General features: G+C 34.4%; 1 protein-coding gene across 1 annotated transcript in view; it reads left to right on the forward strand.

Moving 5' to 3' along the window:
• LOC106669560 (metabotropic glutamate receptor 2-like) overlaps nt 1–19,983 on the forward strand; it is a 383,790-nt gene that overhangs the window by 319,809 nt on the left and 43,998 nt on the right. The window contains exon 7 of the mRNA XM_014399104.2: nt 14,313–14,594. Coding sequence (XP_014254590.2) covers nt 14,313–14,594 — 282 coding nt within the window. The remainder of the gene's footprint in view (nt 1–14,312; nt 14,595–19,983) is intronic.

Below are 19,983 nucleotides of genomic sequence, written 5' to 3' on the forward strand. Positions count from 1 at the left end.
TCTATCTAATAAACTCCACGTTTATTGTGAGCAATCAAACATTCCTTAGTAATATATCATAAATATATCATTTCTGCTGAGGTGGAATTTTACTTTTATACTTGATGTGAATAATGAATATTCATTAATAGCAAGTGATGAATGACCTTTTTGTTTGACGTTTGTGTTCCATATATCACGCAGGACGATATCCTTCAATATCAATCATCAATCGAAAGCATCATATAACGTTAATCTTAATACCAAAACAATCTGGAATAATACTGGTATAAGAGTTTTTCTAATTACAAGTCGCAGAACATGTAACAATAATTTATATCTTGCTTTTATTTAATTATGTTTTGTACTTGTTTTTATTGTCTCTTTATTATTAAAAGCTGTTTTAATTGTTAAACTAAGAAAATTAAGCAAAGAATGTAAAAGAAAAAGTTAAAAAAGTAAAATATACTGAATTAACACAAAATGAAGATTTAGGATAAAACAAAGAAGAATATAAGATGAATTAATTAAAAAATGAAAATTTCAATCGTTGGCAGCTTATCACTCAGGTGCAAAAATCTTCTTTGAATAAAAATGAGATATCGTGTTCCGAATGGAGAGTAAAAATGCCATATTTTTCCATGTGATTTGAGGGATAGATGAACCTGTAATTTGATTGTTACCGGTGATTTTTGGTTTGCCTGTCCTCGCTTGTTTGGTCTGTCAGACACGTTTACCAACCCTCATAAATATAATTGCTCAAATTGCGGCACAACTTTTGCAGTAAGCCTCCTGGACTTCTTTGATTTGTGTACAGTACACTGATAATTGATGTTGTTTTATAACTCAAAAGATTTTAATAGCAAAATTAAAATTAATTATAATAAATATTTAGTAATAACGAACAGCTATTTTGCTATTGTAACTGCTTATAATTCTGTCGAAGGGAATATTTTAGGGAAGTTAAAGGGCTATGTACACATTACAGTATTCTGTGTTAACAAAACTCTAATAATCAAAGTGATAAATATAAAGTAGCATAAATAAAAAAGATAGTTTGAAATATATTTTTCTTGTATATTTTATGCGGTCCATTTACTGAATTTTTGTAAAATATTTAACAGATGTACAATCGTGTCAAAACTAATTTAATAAATAGTATATTTTATTTTTAGAGGCGTTATCATCCCTCGGCAAGAAATACTCATTTTCTGACAGGGCAGGCCCCACAGATTAATCCCGTGTACTAGTTACTCCGAGCCGTCCGTGACGAATGGAATGGGTCTCGGACCGTCCCTAATTCTTCACCGCTTTTCTTTATTGTACGCTTATTCCAGCCACGTCCAATTTAAGTTTATAAATGTTTCCTTTTAGCTTTCCAACACAAATCATAATATGTTAGAGGACTAAAAATAAATAAATAATAATACAAAGTACATGGCTACATTAACTAAAATATACTATCTACAGATTGCTTAAAGGTAATAAATTAAAATTGTAATACTCCCTGTCACTTTCCTCAAATATCACATTTTACCTGTATCTATCTTTACCTTTTCTGAACCATGAGGGAGTTTTCTAATAGAGATGGGAGTATTAACGACAGATACAAAAAAATTAAATATGAGATGAGATGTCCTATAAATAGAGTGATGCCCCAAACAAACAACATTTATTACATTTATTAGGTTTCGTGGTCCGATTGACCAAATAAATTCTTTTCAATTAATTAATCTTTAATTAAGGTTTTGGTTGAGATAAAAAATCCAATGTCACGAGCGGGATTGGTCGAGGGTTCGAATCCCGACACTGACTTTTTTATCTCAACCAAAACTTTAACATTTATGTTAAATTGTTTTCTGAATGTAGGCTCTAAGTTCCTTTGGTTCTCTAATGAGATAAAATGTGAAGTAAATCACAAAACATTTTCAAAAAAAAGTCAAGTGTTGGCTATTTTAATATCTGGCTAAAAACAAAAATTACTACCCACAATTTAAAAAGGAAAATTGTTAGTTTTTTTTCATGTTCGTTTAATCTATTCTTAGAAGTTGTAATTTCTTTTCTTTTTTTTTTTTTTTTGAGGGTTCGCAAGAGCAGAGGTTATATCAACCCTAGGGGTGCCGGTGTTTTTGAAAAAAAATTGCCCATTTGTAAGTATGTCGGGTTCGAATGCAGGGCCGCTGGATTCGAACCCGGGACCTTTACCTTGCAGTGATGAGCGCCGTTTTACCGACTATTACCTACTACCGACGCCCCAACTATTATTATTACTATTTTTTCTCTCTCCACGTTTAGTAACGTTATGTTATCCATTCACTAGTTTTCCCCTAAAAACTTTTTTTTTATCATTGTATTGCTGGTAGCCCTTAAACAGGATCTACCTCAAGGGTGGCAATAGCACCTACTTTTGTTATATAAATAGTTTTTTTGGTATTTTTTTGTACTAGGAAATTCGTATCTTTGTAATTGTAATTGTACCTTTTTTCTGGACTATGTATTAGCCTAAAACGTTTGTTAAAAAATACTGCGGATTAAAAATTCAGGAACTCCTCCACAAGTAAAAAGAATTCTGAAATTTAAAAAAAAATCCTTTCAACGACGCTTAATGAAGGTATGTTGTTACAATTTTTAACATCAGGTGGGAGGACGTTAAAAATCATCCCATATTTATAAAACACAACTTTTTTTTTTAAATTAATTTGGATGATTTTTATTTGTAGTGGAAATCTTTGGCCCTTCTAGTTTTCATAACTATGTGAGTTCCGAACCAGCATATGTTTACACTTGTAGCTAAAAATTGCTAAAGGCAGAATATATAAGCATGGCAGTGTCAGGATTCTCGAGTTTTTAAAAAGCTCTCTACATGAATCGCGACCAAAGCCACCAAAGAACATAACACGAATAATTAAGAAAAGCGATATATATGTGTGGGCTAAAGCCCCAAAAAATCAGTCCTTATTTGGGATTTGCTGGAAACAGCTCGTATACCACTCTGATTAGATTCGTATTGCCTAAGCATTCTTATAGAAAAAAAATGCGGCCGAATTTAGGTTGCAGATGGAAAATATGTTCCTCCCATGTTAAGTTGATGTCGAGGACAACACCCAACACTTTGTGAAGGTGGGTACAATGAAGATACTCGCCATCTACCAACAAGCCAGACGACGACAAATCAAGGGACCAAACTTACATCTACTGTTTTCATTGAGTGCCAAGACCATATTCCGAAACCCAAGCCATGATTTTGTCCATTGTATGCTTAATTTTCAGTCGTAATTAAGTTAAACTTTTAAAATTAGTCGAACAGATTCAGTGTGTTAAAAGTTTAGAGGAATTTCCAGAGCTGGTTGATCCCCGTTCCGACCCAGGCTGTCCCTGTTTATTGTTACAATACGCAGATGATATTTGCGTTTATGTTAGCGCATCCACTATTTCGGAATGCAAAGTCAAACTGAACAGAGCAATGGGGACTCTGAGACAATGGATGACTGACAATGGACTCACGATTTCCGAGTCGAAATCCCTCCTCCGCCCGATTACAAAGAAAGTACGCAACGAACTTCATGACAATGAGAATTTAGGAGGTCTCTTCTTTCCGATAGTCACACGAATCAAGTTCCTGGGGCTCCAACTAGATTCAAAACTTATGTAGAAATGTCATATTGCCTGAGAAGGGTGAGAAATTAGCCAATGTTCTCCAGTTCACCACCAATAGCAAATGGGGAGCGGATCCCGAGATCGCCCGTAACAAATGTCTCCGAAGAATTGCAGGTTGTCTGCCGAGTACCCTTATCCCTGCTCTATCTGCTGAACTGAGCTACCCTCCGTTGAACGATATAAGAGAACGACTGGCGAACAACGTCTTGACAAAAGTTTACGACTACGGTAGTCCTCTTATAAAGACCATCTGTTCACTATCTATAAAGGTCCTGACAGAAATTACTGGAATACAAAAAATACTCCTCTGATAGTTTCAGCATTCCTCTCCTCAACTCCCGACATTTACTCAAATCACAAAAACCCAATCCCTCCCATCTTCACACTGAAATATGAAGAATTTGCAACAATATTCAATGCTATTTATTGAAAGATTTCTCGGAATTTCCTTTCCACATAGCACAGATAAAATTCCTAGCCGACATATGTACATTCCTTCCTGCCGGACTTTCTCCTAATATTAACGGAAGGCTCGCGAATAAATCATAACACGGGGTGCGCATTTTTTGACCCAGTAAACAATAGAAAAGAGCGGTTTTCCTTGCCTAGGCTATACTCGGTCTATGCGGCTGAAGTGGTTGCCATCCTAAAAGCTCAAGAGTACGCATCATCCTAGATTCGTGTAAAGAACGTATTCCACCCGACACTCTGACCACATTAAAGCAGCTAAAGGAGTTCTACACCAACACAAAATGCGAATTTGTCCTAGTCGAGGTTGTATAGAAAATAAATTGCATGAGATGAATAAATAAATAGCTCTTTGTTGGGTCAGAGGTCATGAAGAAATTCGGTATAACGAGACGGTAGATAAACTGGCGATGCCCGCCTCACTAGAAGACTTCCCCTTGGACATACCCATCTCAGCAAGCGACTACAAGAACAATACAAATAAAAAACTTACAAAAAACTGGCAAACAGCTTATCTTGCATCTTCTGTGGGAAAATCTTACATTTCTCTATTCCCCATTCTAAGAAGGAAACCGTGGTTCGCAGAAACGGGTTTTAGAAAGGGTAAAGCCTTTTTCTCCACAATATCGCGTCTCCGTACTGGACATGCCATATGTGGCGCATACCTGCACAAGATGGGTGTAGCTCTTACCCAAAATGTGAATCCTGCGACGAACTAGAAGATCTCGACCACAGTATGATGAGATGCTAGAAATTTGAACTGCAGAGAGGAGATATGATTGAAGCTTTGGAAAGATACTCGGTCGAGAGCCCCTTCAATCTAGGGGCTCTCTTTAGTACAGGAAGTACAGCAATCTACCGAATTCTGTATGACTTCATATGCAAGAGTCAAATTTCATTATATATGTATTTCTGTTAAAATTTTAGCCTTTTCTTTTGGACGCTTTGTTCTATCCGAAGATTCCGGCAGCGGCGGGTCTAAATAAAGTTTATTTTTGTTAAGAACACTTTTGCTCTATGTTGACAATGCCTTTTTTAGGATCAGTGTTTGAAAGAATCAGAGATGGAATCAAGAAATGGATCAGAGAAAAACCGACCTGCTTTCTCGCGGGGGCATCGTGTTTTTACAGTATTAGAAAACTTACAGAAAGCCATGGCCAATTTTCGATCCCTCCCACCGTCCTCAAGGACGGATTTCGTTTTTACACTTCCGGATTTGGTCGGATTTTTTATTTCCGAAAGAAAAAAAAACATTAATTTCCCTTCGTCTGCCCCTCTGAGAGAGTTGTGCTTTGCGCTGACTTTTGACTTTTATACACTCACAAAGCAGCCGTGTGAACAAATCCATTCTGCATATGCGCACGTTAATGGGTTCCTGTAAAGGGATGGACGAAAATGTAAAAACAAACTTTCCTTTAAAAGATCTCAAAAATATTTTAACACTTTGTACTGCATAAACATTTAGCTTAAAAATAATTTCGCTTAAATATTATTCCTTGAATTGCGGGATTTAAATTCAGTAAACTTAGCACCATTCCATTACTTTTTCTCAATTTTACGGTTCAATATTCAATTTTCTGGATAGCAGGTTTTTTTTTATCCCTCTTAAACTCTTTATAAAACAAATATAATTGTTTTAAAGTAATTTTGTTTTATACATTGGTTTTTATTTTATTCAAAATTCCATTCATTTCATCATAGAAATTAAATAATAAATAAAAATAGAATTTAAAAGCATGGCTATAAATAGGGCACAAGCAACACAACCCATATTCCGCTTAGGCTTAACCACAGTTTACAAAAAAAACCGAACGGGATTTTTATATATTTTTTTTCCAGGTGGGATTCTTCAATAACAATAACCTACTGGAAAACTTAAATTCCGATCTCTTAAGAATTGTTTTTGTCTTCAATAATTTAATAAATCAGAATTGTAACCAACAAACCAGAATTTCAACATTTTCAAACAAATTTGTAAGAACGTATATCATTTACTATTCCCAAGTGAAGGAAGTAGCTGAAGTCCGTTAATTGGTCAATACTGGTGAGAGAATATCGTTATAAAGAAAAGAGCAAGGTTCGTATGTAAATACTAATTAAACAACTAAACTAAATATGTACTTATAACTTATACTAAAGAATTTATAATCATTATTTCTTATTTGATTGTACTAGCCCACAACCTACGTTTTCCAGTCTCTAGTTGTGTTTTGCTGTATATGTAGTATAGTCAGGCTCGTCAAAAACGGGGCATTCTATCGTTTGGATGTGGATTTTTACATCTATAAAACAATTACAACGTAAAGATAATATGCCACACGAATAAAACAATTGGAATGAAAAACAGGTTAGGAGAACTCATCCAGAGTGAGCCTCCTATAAAAGGAATAGATAATGACATCAAATTTTCAATTTTCTTCGTCACAGATAGGGCTTCACGTGGCCATCGGCGTTTTAGTCGACAGGTGATTATATGGTAGTGGAGCTGAGCTGACGGACCAAGGCATTGGTCATGTGGGGAAAGGGATTGATGAGATTTTTTGTAAGAATTTCGCTACTTCCGGAACAAAGAGAATATTGAGGTATCGGTGTAGTTTTAGACACATAAAAAGGAGAGATGACAAATTTTCTTAGGATTTAGATCTTTAGATATTGGGAGTTGTAATGGGGTGGACCTGCAGAGTTCGATACCATAAGTCCACATAAGTTTGAGAACCATGGTGTATATCAAACTTTTGTAGTTAAGAGGAAGTTTGGATCGTCTTCAAGTAGTGGTTATGACAGTTTGTAACGTCTGTTTAGTTCGTTGTGTTTTAGTCTTGTGTGAGGATTCCAAGTAAGTCGATTGTCCAGGTGAATTCCCGAGTAACGAACGTGTTCAACAGGTGGAAGTGAAATCACGTTAAAGTAAACAGGTGGTAGTAATACGTCTGAGGTGCAGTTAATGTATTAGCTCTTCGTTGCATTTTTTAAATTCTCAACTTTGTCGAACAAACGTCGAGGCACTACAAGGGTTTTGAAGGTTTCTTTTTTTTGGAACGCTTCTCTTCCGAATTACCAAAATTAGAACGAGATTTTCGTACTTCTACTTCGATCTATATACTTCTACTTTCTGCTATTTATTTTTCAATAATAAACGGTTCCTAACTAGTATAGATGTATTAATGAAAGAACAACAAAGCGTTGTTTTTGTTGGTTAAGAATGGATTGGCCCAACATAATTGTCTTGGATACCCTCGATCAAGCTGAACCAATAACGCTAACCAATAACCAATAACCAATAACGCCAATAACGCCAGAACGCTTCTCTTCCAAATCGCAAAAATCTGAAAGTTTTCTGTACACGGTGACTTGATCGTTCTGCGGGGAAAGAATAGCTGGATTGCGTCCTATCTTGCGGTCGCCTTTTTTAGAAAAAAAGTCCCGATAGTCAAATAAGAGTTTCAATCTGTTATACTATTAGCAGGTGTTAACAAACACTTCTTTTCAGTTAACTCTTAAAAAGAATATTAAAAAAACAGCAGGAGGGACAGCATGAAGACAATCAGATTAGAAACGAGTGGTGAAGAAGTCGGTTCGTAAGAAAAACTCGCAGAACATTGTCACAATTCATCATTGTATTCTGCGTTTTTTCTTCATTAAACTTAAACAGCACGAAACATATCAGCAAACAAATTGACATTTTATTGCCTGTATGATTATCTTGATTATTAAACCACATTTGGCCAATGGAAAATTGAGCATAGTCTTTGATATTATGATCTCCTGTTATTATTAATGGGCAAATCAATTAATCACAGTAGTAATAATCCGCAATCTCATCTCCAAGTTAATTAATATTTAATTTTTGATGCTTCCAACCTTTCAAAGTAGGATAATTTATTATTCATAAAGGTGGCTCCAGACATGCGGTATTCGCCAAATGCCGATTGCCGTCGAATATTTGCCAAGTATCGGGATGCTCATCTTAGAATTCGCCAAATAGCGTGCCTACGTATAAGCACATGCGGTGTCTGTACAACCACCCAGTTTGTGCAGAAACAGTGAATATGGGCCAAATATCGTGCAAGTCCTCAACTTACTAGCAATCGTGATGGACAACAGTGAAGCTGTGGTTACTTTTTTGTGTAGTGGCTGCAAACTCAGTTACAAATCAGTCGGAACTCCTGCTTAATCTTACATTCGATCCGTTTCTACGCATATAAATACTCTTTCCGATTGTTGTGATTCGTAAGAGAAGCGTTCCAAATTATTGACAACCTTTGTGTTGACAAAGCACATTCTTAAATCCAATTTTATTTTGAGTGGGGTATTGGTTTTGAATCATTTTAATTTTCGAACATGATTTTAAAAGTTGTGCAAAATCTGAGCGCCACATAGTAGAGCCAGAAAGCAAAAAAACGAAAACTCACTTACACCCAGGTTATTTAAGATAAGTTCTCCAAATTTTGTACGTTTAGGTTTTTTGGTACGCTGAATCCAATAAAACTTTTTTGAATCGATTGGCCGCAGCAAACCGTCCAAAATTGTGGACCAAAATCCAAAAATGGAACAAATATCACCAATAATCATAATGGACATGTTTTTCTATACGCCCAATTCAATAAAACAGTTATCAAATCGATTGGACCACAGCAAACCGTCCAAAATGGTAGACAAAGACGAAACACGTTGCAAAAAACAATCTGGCGTATTGACTCAGATGGACTCACTCACAATAGTTGTATCTGAATAACTATTATTCGTAGACTGAGAAAAAAGAAGTCTAAATAGGATAAGAACAAATACTGAAAACCTCTTTCCTTATAGTAAATTTAACGCTGATCACGAATATAACCATGAAAAAGGCATTAAGCTGCTTTTTCGCAACTAAATCATCAAAAATCCCGTTTTGAGAAACCTGCGCACGTTTTTTTCAATAAATTTTTCAACAAAAATTGTCAAATTGCTATTAAATAACAACTGAACTCAGGCTTTTAATTGTTTTCACAATTTTTGTTAGAGTAATAAATTGGCTTTTTTAAATTAACCTATTAAAATTTTGGGTTTTCATTAAAATTGCATACTTTCTACTTTTTGCAGTGAACGATATGATATTGCACTTCTCTGTCTGTGTGAATTGAAAGCAATTAGAATCGCTATACCGTTCGATTACAATGATTTATTTTTGCAAAACTGTATAATAAATAAAAACTGAACGTACAAAATAAGTACAAACCAACAACTAACAATTATAATTACGTACCTACTACATATGTCAAAAACTTTTTGCACTTCTTCCGCAATGAAACGAAAGATCCTTTTCAGATGTACCTTTTTATTAAAGAACACGTTTCATGATACAATATTTCTGATATATGATTCGAATTCTACACAGTAAAAGAACATTAACAGTTACAGCCCTATCCTTCAACTAAACAGAAAGTGGCCAAATTTATTGTATTTTCGAAGTTGTATGCTAAATAGGTCTATTCAATCTATCTAAAACAGTGCTTTATCTAAAACAATCAAACTGGCAAGAATAGGCAGGTGAAAACCACAGATAGTAGTTTGATGTGTATAGAAGCGAAAATGGACAGCGTCATAGGAAAGAACAACGAAGCTTTTTTTGAACTTCTAAAAAACCGAATATTCCACAAATATTACTCGTTTATCTTCAACTATCCCACCTGATTCAATCCCAACGATGAATTTTTGTCTTAATCATATTCTTGGGTGTGTTCATAAAAGGAAATTTGGCAAACGAGTTATTACAACTAGCCGCTCGATAAGGGAGGAATGTTCAGAAAATAGCTGTATATCTTGCAATATTTACAATTTTCAGGCTTCAGCAGTGATTACTGGTTTTGATAAATTTTTAACCGTAAAACCATTATTACAGACTTATTCTCTGGCTCAAGTACTGTAAGAAAAATGAATTGGATTATAAAAATTTCAGTTTTTAGGAAATAGATTTTTTGCCGCCTTTGCTTCTTACTTGCCTTACTTTACTGTGTGCCATTGTGAAAATTCTGACTCGGTTTGACCGTTCGCTTTTTCCCGCTGTTTCAGCATTTCGGTTGGGTCTTGCAGACAATTCTAACTGCGGTCGAATGTTCTTACTGCCGGCAATGTTTCACAATTAGGAAAGTTTCCTCGAAACGCCTAAGCAACTAATTATAAACAAGGATCAATATATTAAATGACGCCAAAATTTGTCGTTAAAATGTACAATCAAGTAATAATGAAGACTGTGCGTAACCGTGTTTGCACGCTCATGATCATAGACGATCAAAGTTTAATTGTCGCTATACCATATTCATCACAAGTTTCACAAGCGGTCTTAACATAATGTACGCTCTTTACTTTATGCCTGCCAGTACAATCGTAGTTATATGAGAGCCAGTAAATAACATTGAACTTTGAATCGATACCAAAATAACAAGAACTGACGAAAGTAACGTCCGAAGTCATAATTTATCTTTTAACACCGAAACCAGAATAAGAACGTTTATTTTTAAAAACGTATATGCACTAGATTACTACATGGGAAGTACCTGCACCTTACAATACATCACATAATATTTATTTTAGTTATTTATTTAGTTTCCATCGATAGTTTTCTATTTTGTACTCTAATTAAGTCATATATAAAAGTGTTCATTCTTGTGAGCTATCAGTTACATTTTACCTAACGCAATGTGTTTTAATGCTTTCCTTTTATTTATTTTTGCATTACTAATGAATACATCCAATTTATTTCACGCAATTTCTCGTATTAAACCAATTTAAATATTGAATTTAAAAGCGAAATGTGTTAATTATCGTCGTTTGTTAATTTATTGACTAATGTGTTTCAGTTGAATGTAAAAATAATTAAATTATTTCGAACCCGGGCTTTTTTTATCTCGTTGACTCCAGAGGATTATTTTTAAAGGAATACCTCACATACACATTCCACCCCTAAGTGAATATTAAAACACGTTTTTCTGCGGTGTTGTGAATGAAAAACATAATTAAAACAGCTTATCAAACAGCTAGTTGACATTTTCTCTTTCAAAGCAGTAAGTCGCCCACAATGCTGGTGCGATTTTAGAAAGTAAAGGACGGAAATATTGTCGAGGTGTGGACGAGAGGATTACCCAGTACATTTTAATATTTAAAGTTCTGATTTTGTGTTATTAATAATTGACGTTTTGTTCCTTTTCATCTTCTCTATGTTTTAGTCCACTTTGGAGATAACGAAAATTCTTATTCAATTACCATAATAAAACAATTTTATTCAACAGTAAAATTGTTGAGTGAAAGCACATTTCGGACAGCTTTAACTATCAGCGCTCTGTTTGGTAAGATGGTTGAAAGTATGGCCTGGGGTGAATTTGAAAATGGATTATTAATCTCTTGGTAATTTTTTTAATGTAATCTACCGCTCAGAGTTATGTAAACGAAATGAGGGCGAAAGAAAACGATGGGAAAAGTGGAAAATGGATTTTCTTGAAAAAAGCCTAACTCAAATCCGGTTTTTCTTTTATGATTAATATTCTCTCTAGTCATTTTTTCAACATTAACATCTCGCCCGGTTTTTCACAATCGAGGCAGGTTAATGAAAAATAACGGTTTTCCAATTCGTTTTGTGCAGTTATTATTAAGATAATTTCAACGCTGATGAAGAACGGCTACTTTAATTCAATGAAATAATTCAAAGGGAAAAAATTTTTTTAGGGTGTTTAAATAATTGGAATTTATAAAATGCAAACATTTCTAAAAAATGAAGAACAGCGTTAAACAATACTCCGTCGGAATTACCAAACCCTCTCGTAATAATTCGTTAACCCTTCATCTCTTATCTCAATTAAAATCATTACACAGAAGAAAACCAGATAACTGAGAACGAATTCAGATATAAATTCATGTAATTTTTACAGAAATCTTCCAAAAATTAAATCACATACCTCACAAATATTGTTGACACAATTTGTTTTTTTACAATGCATGAATAAAGAACAAAGTCTTGTTTTTTAATAGATAAAAAATTGAATTTTTAATTATGCATAAAGGGATAATATTAAAAACTGCATTTAATCCGACATTTATCCCAACAAAATAAGAGAGAAATTATATAAAATAGTGTGGCTGTAGTACGTGAATTTATAAAAATTTATTGAAAACCTCTAGTGAAGGGAGGTTTTTTCCTGAAACATATATCTAAATGAAATTATAATTTTATACCCTGTAATATACCACCGTAACAAGGGGTTAGAATAGTAGAGGCCGGTTCGTTTTGGTCAGTTGGATTAGGTTAAGCTAATCCAAGCTCCGATTAAGCCTCATGGAGCTTGACCCAGAAAATTTCCAGCCATTATAGCGCGGCGATTCAATTCATATTTGAAATTCAAATTTGTTAACGAAAAAACGTACTTTTTTTAACTCGTCGATGATGAACGATTTTTTTTTTTTTTTTTTTTTTACAGCCCAGGTACAAAATTAATAAATTTATATAAAGAATTACAGATAGTATTTAAAAAGGAAATCCTGGCTTTTTATAAAAATATAAAAAAGAAGCTTATTGAGGGGTAAGTGAGTTGTGATTCGTTAGCCATCGGCTGCTTTGAATAATTAATTTCTCAAGAAATCTCGAGCGCGTTTTGATAATTGAGTTACTTCCGGCTATTGTTCAAGTTTGGCTCCAACCGAAATATCATAAATGTCATCGATTTGCCTTCTCTTGTCCAATATTATCCGTTATAAAATAATTTTGACCGAAATCAGCTGTAGTTTATTGAGCGAGAGAATAAAAATCATTCCAAATAAGGGCTAATAGAAAATTCCTATTCTGCCAATGATTAGCAATAATGAAAATGAAAAATGTCAGACACAACTTGAAAAATAAAATTAAACAATATATAACAACACAATATCATTAAAATTATTCAAAAGTAATAAATGTTGGCGGAAATGAGCAATCAGTCTGGAACTTTTTCCTTTCTCTATCTTCCCTTCATCCACCTCTCCTGTAAGCACATTTTATAAACGTATTATATAATTTTTTATGTAAAGTTTTTGTTTGAAATGAAAAAGTTAGTGTCACGAGCGGGATTCGAACCCACGACTTCGACTCAATACCCTGCTGATCTAACCACTTGAGCTATCGTGACTTCGACCCACCCGGACACCAACTCCCCATCCCAACCTTCACTCCTTTGAATTTTCCCTCCGTCAGTTTCAAGGTTAGGTTTTTGTGAGATACGTTTTACTTCATTCTGCCTATCGTTTTTCAACTCTTTTCGTATAAATTTTGTATTATTCTATAATTGAATAAATGGTTATATTACAAAATAGATCTGTTTGTACTATATAATTATACAGAACAATTGAATCTTTCAATTTTTATAGGGCTTTTAGTTTCAATTCAATTAACCTCCGGGAAAGTTTAAAATACGCTTAAGAATTTTATTGCTTTTTGCTCGACATTTCGCCGGCGAAAGTGGTTAACTGCTTGGGTTAATTCTTGCTTGGGAAGAAAATTTTAAGTGTTTATTTAAGAGAGAGGGAGGATGGTTACTTTTTTGCTTATCATAAAATCTTTTTGCTTTTCTTTTTTATCTTTTTTGCTTAAATGTTTCCTTTTCACAAAGACAAGTAGTAGCGTTAATAGTTACATCCACCGTGCATACACATCTTTTTATAATTAATATTATGAAATTTTTATAAAATGGGAAAATAATATTGCCTAAAAAAATACATTTGACAGATAGATAGAAATTACGAGCGGGATTCGAACCCACGACTTCGGCTCAATACCCTGCTGATCTAACCACTTGAGCTATCGTGACTTCGACCCACGATGTCTGGTTTTTTTTTACAATTTTGTGCACATCATGAAACATTAATAAAAGTATATACAACATGGAATTAAATTCGTCTGTATAATTTATAACATATTAGCAGTTCTAATTGTTAGGTCATTTCTAGTCTTAATCAGTTTCCATTCCACAACAAATTAGTCTGACCAATTATTCTATTCTATTCTAATCTATTCTATTCTATTCTTTATTGTCTATTATTATCTGTTATTAATTATTCTATCTTATCAATTATTCTATTCTATAATTGGTATATTTCTATTCTATTAATGAAATTTGTAGCTGAACTTAGGCTATACAATTTCATATCACTAAAATTGTATTTAGCTGAACACAGTACATATCTAAAATCTCCTTTTTTTCCAGAGTTCTGGGAAGACCACTTCCAGTGCAAGTACCCGAACAGCTCCAGGACTCCATACAACAAGAAGTACACGCGTCCTTGCACGACAAAGGAAAGGCTGACAAGAGAGAACACCGCCTTCGAGAACCAGCTGCAGTTCGTCTCTGACGCGGTCATGGCGCTGGCCGTCGCCATTCAAGACATGCACAAAGACCTCTGTACCGACTCTCTCAGTCTTTGTGAAGCTATGATACCGACAAAAGGAGCCGAGTTGCTCAAATACCTAAGATCAGTGAATTTCCAAGGTGAGCAAAACCGGCATTAGAATATGTTTGAAAAAAGATCACTTGTCATTCAAGAGCACCTTGTCTTGAAAGGACACAAAACGAACTCCCTCAAAGAAGTGTCGTGAGTCCTATATAGTTTTTATTATACAGTACGACATTCTTACATTCCCCAAATTCAGTCATTCCCACCTTTGCCAATGATAAAAATATCCTTTCTTTTTACTCAACAGTCCTATCTAACAAAGTCACCTCACTTTGTTAGCAAACAGAAGATACTGCAAATGGAGAAACGTGAACGAAAACAAATGTGTACAAATCGCAGTAAGAAAATTAATCTGTGCCCTCCATTACAAGAGAATGGAAAACTGCCATGATTGCTGATAAGTATAGTACGACAGCTGAAATTGTTCATTCTAAAACGACTGAACTTGAATCCACACACTACGACAAAGCTTAATCATGAAAATACAGGCTCTTGCTGGGACTACTCGGCCACGATCCCACCTAAGCATAAATAAAAATTTACCCTTTCAAAAATAGTCCGATTTTTGCCCCCTGTGGATTGGTAGTATTGGGCCAACGAAGCTGTCCATTTCCTCCTGTATCCAGTCTCTCCGATCCAATATTCTAAGAAAAAAATCACCTTTTATGTCTACAATAGAACCATTTTTAATTCGTTTGTTTGCGTATATTGTACAATCCATATACATATTACATGCTATTATATAACTCTTATTATTATTATTGCAATTAAAATTATGTTCAACATATTGTACTAACATATAATTTTGGTTTTAGATTACAATTTCACAAATCATTAAACTTAGAAATAATATTACAATTCATTAAAGGTAAATCCTTAAAGTTAAAATTCGTTAAAGTTTAATTTTTTCAAAAAGTTTAAAAACTCCGACATGTGTTCCTGTTCTACTAAATTTGTATAGGCCGGCCATTATCTCCGCTGCAGGTCAAGCCGCATCAGCTGACCCTTGCTCTCTCGTGAAACTTGCAGTCCGTCTTTATGTACAACGGTCTGGGTCGAAAGGAAGTCGCATGGGTATGTTGGAGAGTTCAAAACACCTATACGATGCAGGTGTGCCTGACAAGAACCATGTCCAGTAAGGAGTTGTGTGAGGCGGTAATCTGTCGACAATTTTGTTTCTATCCTTTTCTTTATTGTTGGGAAGTACATTTTTGTAATTGATGAGTTAGTTGTAGATTGGCATTGGTGTTCCCATTTCTCCAACATTTTTTCGGCTATTATGTTCTTATATTGAGACTTCGGGATCTTGTCGTAAACAGCTGACAGTGAAGAGTCCACTGAAACTGCTGTGGCAACAAAAATGATCAATATTATAAAAAGTTATTATGAGGATTCACATGCCAGATTTTGGACGAAGAAATGTTTTACAAACAGTTTCCCTTGCGAGAGGGGAGTAAAACAAGGATGCCAACTTAGCCCGTTACTTTTTTTTTATTTTTTTAAATGATCTAGAGGATGAGCTGTGTGGTGGTGTCATTACTAATAAACGAAAGATAAATATATTGATGTACGCGGACGATATTGTCCTTCTGGCTTCTACACCTCAGAATGCAGCTCATGATGAGGGATCTGGAACAGTACTGCGAAAATGGAACCTAAATATGAACCTGACTAAATTTGAAATTATGGTATGCCGAAGAAGAGGTGGTAGATTGAAGAAAAACGAAAAGTGGCTTTTTAAAGGGGAGAGAGTAATTTGCGTTAACAAATACAAGTACTTAGGAATTAGTATTACACCATCATTTCATTTAGAGATGCATTTTAAAGAAAAAATTAGTTGTGCTAAATCGGCAGTTACTAGCATCTGGAAAATAGTAATAATGAACAGGAATGTATCTCTTGATAAAAAAATAAGCATTTTTAACAGTACAATACGATCCATTGTTTGTTATGGGGCGCAGATCTGGGGCTTCTTAAATATAAAGGAAGTAGAGTTGATTCAGAAATATTTGATCAAAAAGTTGTTTTACCTTCCAGCTAACACTCCAGATTATATGATTTATATTGATACTTCGATCACTCCGCTTTATATTCATACAATGAACCTGCATTTACAGTACATTAGCAAGATCTTAAATCACGCCCCAAATAGATTAACACATTTCCTAGCCAATTAGATAATAACAAAACAAATATCATGGTTTAAATATCTGTCGAAAATAGGAAGGCAGTATAGCATTTAAATAAATAGAAGCACTCTAATGACGCTCAGTTGTACAAATTTGCTAAACAATCTAGAGGTGAAACTAAGGAAAGATATAGTGACTAACGCTAGGGATAATGTTTACCATAGATTATATGCAAGTTAAGACTTAGACCAAGGTAACCAATATATAAACAAAAATCTAAATATTTACTGCAAGCCATTACTCTTTAAAGCGAGGGGAGAACTATTGCAAGTGAACTGCCAGCCTTGGAGGAGCGATTTGAATTTTACTTGCTCAATCTCAATATTCCAGAGGACACTGTGCACCTTTTGGTTAAATGTCAAGTGCTGGGCGAGTTCAGGAAAATATATTTAGGGAAAGCACAACTAGATACAACCGAGGTAATAAATTTGGCGGAATCGATTGGGTTCATACAATAAAATTTCTCGCACGAGCTTTGGAATATAGAAGATATATGATTGCAAATTTCAATTATTAAATAAAAATTAAATATATAAATTAATTTAGTAATTTAGCAGCAACTCGACAGACGACGGCCACTGCCATTGTCATTCATGCTTTAAAATATTTTTTTTTTTTGGCGTTATGAACTATGCATATAAGCCATGTGACAATTCATATATGTGTGTTCAAATTTGGGGGGGTTATTGTGAAAAAAGGGCCAGAGGCGACGGTGGGAATCGAACCCACGACCGCGGCGTGAGAGTCTCTCATGCTAACCACTCGCCTACCGCGGTCCCCTGCTTTGAAATATATATCATGTAAAAAACATTATTTATTTTACAATAAAGCATATTATTCATTAATTCATTCATTGAAATTTTACTATCTGTCCGAATATCCCTTTGGCGTTTTCAAGCGATGGATTCTTCGGTTGCATATAATCAGCAATCCATTCAAGACTTTTCATAATCGCAATTCATTCTGCTTGGTTGATGCTGCAGTTCTCTCCCAGTCCGAATTTCATCGCGTAAATTTTTATTTTTTGATTGTGTACTACGAACGCAGAACCATGTTTCCCTGATTTTTTTTAATAGAATCATTTACATTGACAAACACCATTCCACAACCGTGTGAGAAGAAGCTATCAAAAATTGTACAGAACACTTCGCACTTCAAAATCCTCTCGTCACAACAATTTTCCCACTAACCCACCTGATAATCCTCCACATCGGCTGAAAAAAAGCAATACCCTAGATAAAGATCTATCCTTCTCTCTAAGGCTTCTCATGTGTCCCAAATGCCACAATATTTGTTATATAGTACTATATATAAGGACTATACAAAAAGGTTTACAGATGTAAATATAAAAGAAAAACAACCACAGTGAGTCCCCCCTTCTTCTTCATGGACTGGAGTGTCCCTTAAACAATAACCGTGATCATTTTGGCTAATTGATTTCTTGCTGTACCATCATTTGGAACTATTGTAGATTGGCCAAACCATTATCTGAGATTTTTCAATCAGGATGTTCTAAAATCTCTTATTCTGACAAACCTTGTGTACAGCCACTTGTAGATTGTTTGTATTCATTTGATCATAGAGCATGATTTTCCCAACTTCCCCCTCCATAAAAGGACAACTATAACTCGAGCAATTTCATAACTGCGGAAGAACTTTAGGCAGATGGGTCCGAGTTTTGTTTATACAACCGCTATTGCAAATCTTTCAAGTTAAATTTAGTTTTCTTCAATTGTTTGGTAAGGAAGTTTCTTTACTTAGGTTCACATACTAAGTTTTCGACTTATTAGTCACATGCTTCTGCCACTCGGTTCGTGAATAACTGAGATCTTCATTTGAACTTTAAAGGATTAAGTCGTCAGCTGTTACAATCCATTCCATTTACTGTGATTTCCATCGCTGTGTCATGAAATTCTTTATTAACAATGAATTATCATTGATATAATAGACTAGATTATATAGTATTAGAGATTTATAGAAATATAAAGGAAATAGAAAATAGAATCAAAAGCTTTCTCAAATCAGTGAAACACGGCCAAATACTGCCCAAAAAATATGCCCTAGACCCGAGAAGAATATCATGTTTGATTGGAAACAACTTCTTTTATAATAGGTTTCTTTAATAATAGGAAAGGTTTTTGGGTTTATGTAGTTTTGTCTAATTAAAATCGCCAAACGTGTAACGCATACAAAAACTTGGCTTTACTTCAGAGTTCATTTATTTAACTTTCACATCAGAAAACCATGTCTGTAATAATTTCTTGTGTAACACGTGCCATTTTATTGGACTTTTCAGTATTCTACTACAAAATATTATACTTACAAACGAGTTTCTTACATGCCAATTCATTTTGAAACCTTTATAAGTTTAGTTTACGATCATTGAACATTTGCTCAATACTTGAACTATTACTATTATTTTTATATTAATATTTATTTTTTATTGGGTAGGAGGTGGACAGTATTATTCTCTACAATTCAATCAGGCTGCCGAATGAAATTAGAACAAATTGCTAAAATTTTTAAGAGAAATATAGGATTTTGCTTCTTGTAGATGTAATTAGAAAAAAAAACTCATAAACATAAATTTCATCTTACAAAGTCCTTTGAATAATAAATATATCCGCTTGATTGTTCATAATGTAGAGAGGTAAAACGAAATCAGCGGGTTTGTTTTTATCGGACTTTATACCGTATTTCACAACAGGAATCTCAATCGGAGGAAACGGTGTAAAGCACAAAACCTCCCCAGGGGAAAACAAGTTTAAATTAGTTTTTAATTACTTTTACGACTCCTTAACAAAAGGACAAAACATCTTTCTTCTGTATTATAGTCCTATTGTACTTACGAAAGTTATGAAGATGTAGAAAAGTTAATTTCTTTCGAATTTCATTCCAACGTCTAGTCTCATTTTACACCCATTAAAACATCAAGGACAAAAATATTTTGTACAAAATTATAGATCAACGGCCAGGCCATTTTTGGCTTTACTAAACCATNCTTATATATATATATAACGCAGGGTGGGCGACCAAGACCCGAGGGGTTAAATGCCTGGGTAGACTCGTACCCCATCCCTAAAAGGTCCGGGACTTGGTCGGCTCACGAGTCCTGCATAAATCTCTTGGACTTGTTCACAAACAGCAAGATTTTGTGATGTCCGCTCCTTCAAAGATTTCAAATCTGGACCTAGCATACCTTTCACACTCTGTGAGGAAGTGCCTTGCCGTTTCT

The sequence above is a fragment of the Cimex lectularius genome, unplaced genomic scaffold, assembly GCF_000648675.2.
Source record: "Cimex lectularius strain Harlan isolate CLEC.00 unplaced genomic scaffold, Clec_2.1 scaffold163, whole genome shotgun sequence".
Taxonomy (NCBI): Eukaryota; Metazoa; Arthropoda; class Insecta; order Hemiptera; family Cimicidae; genus Cimex; species Cimex lectularius.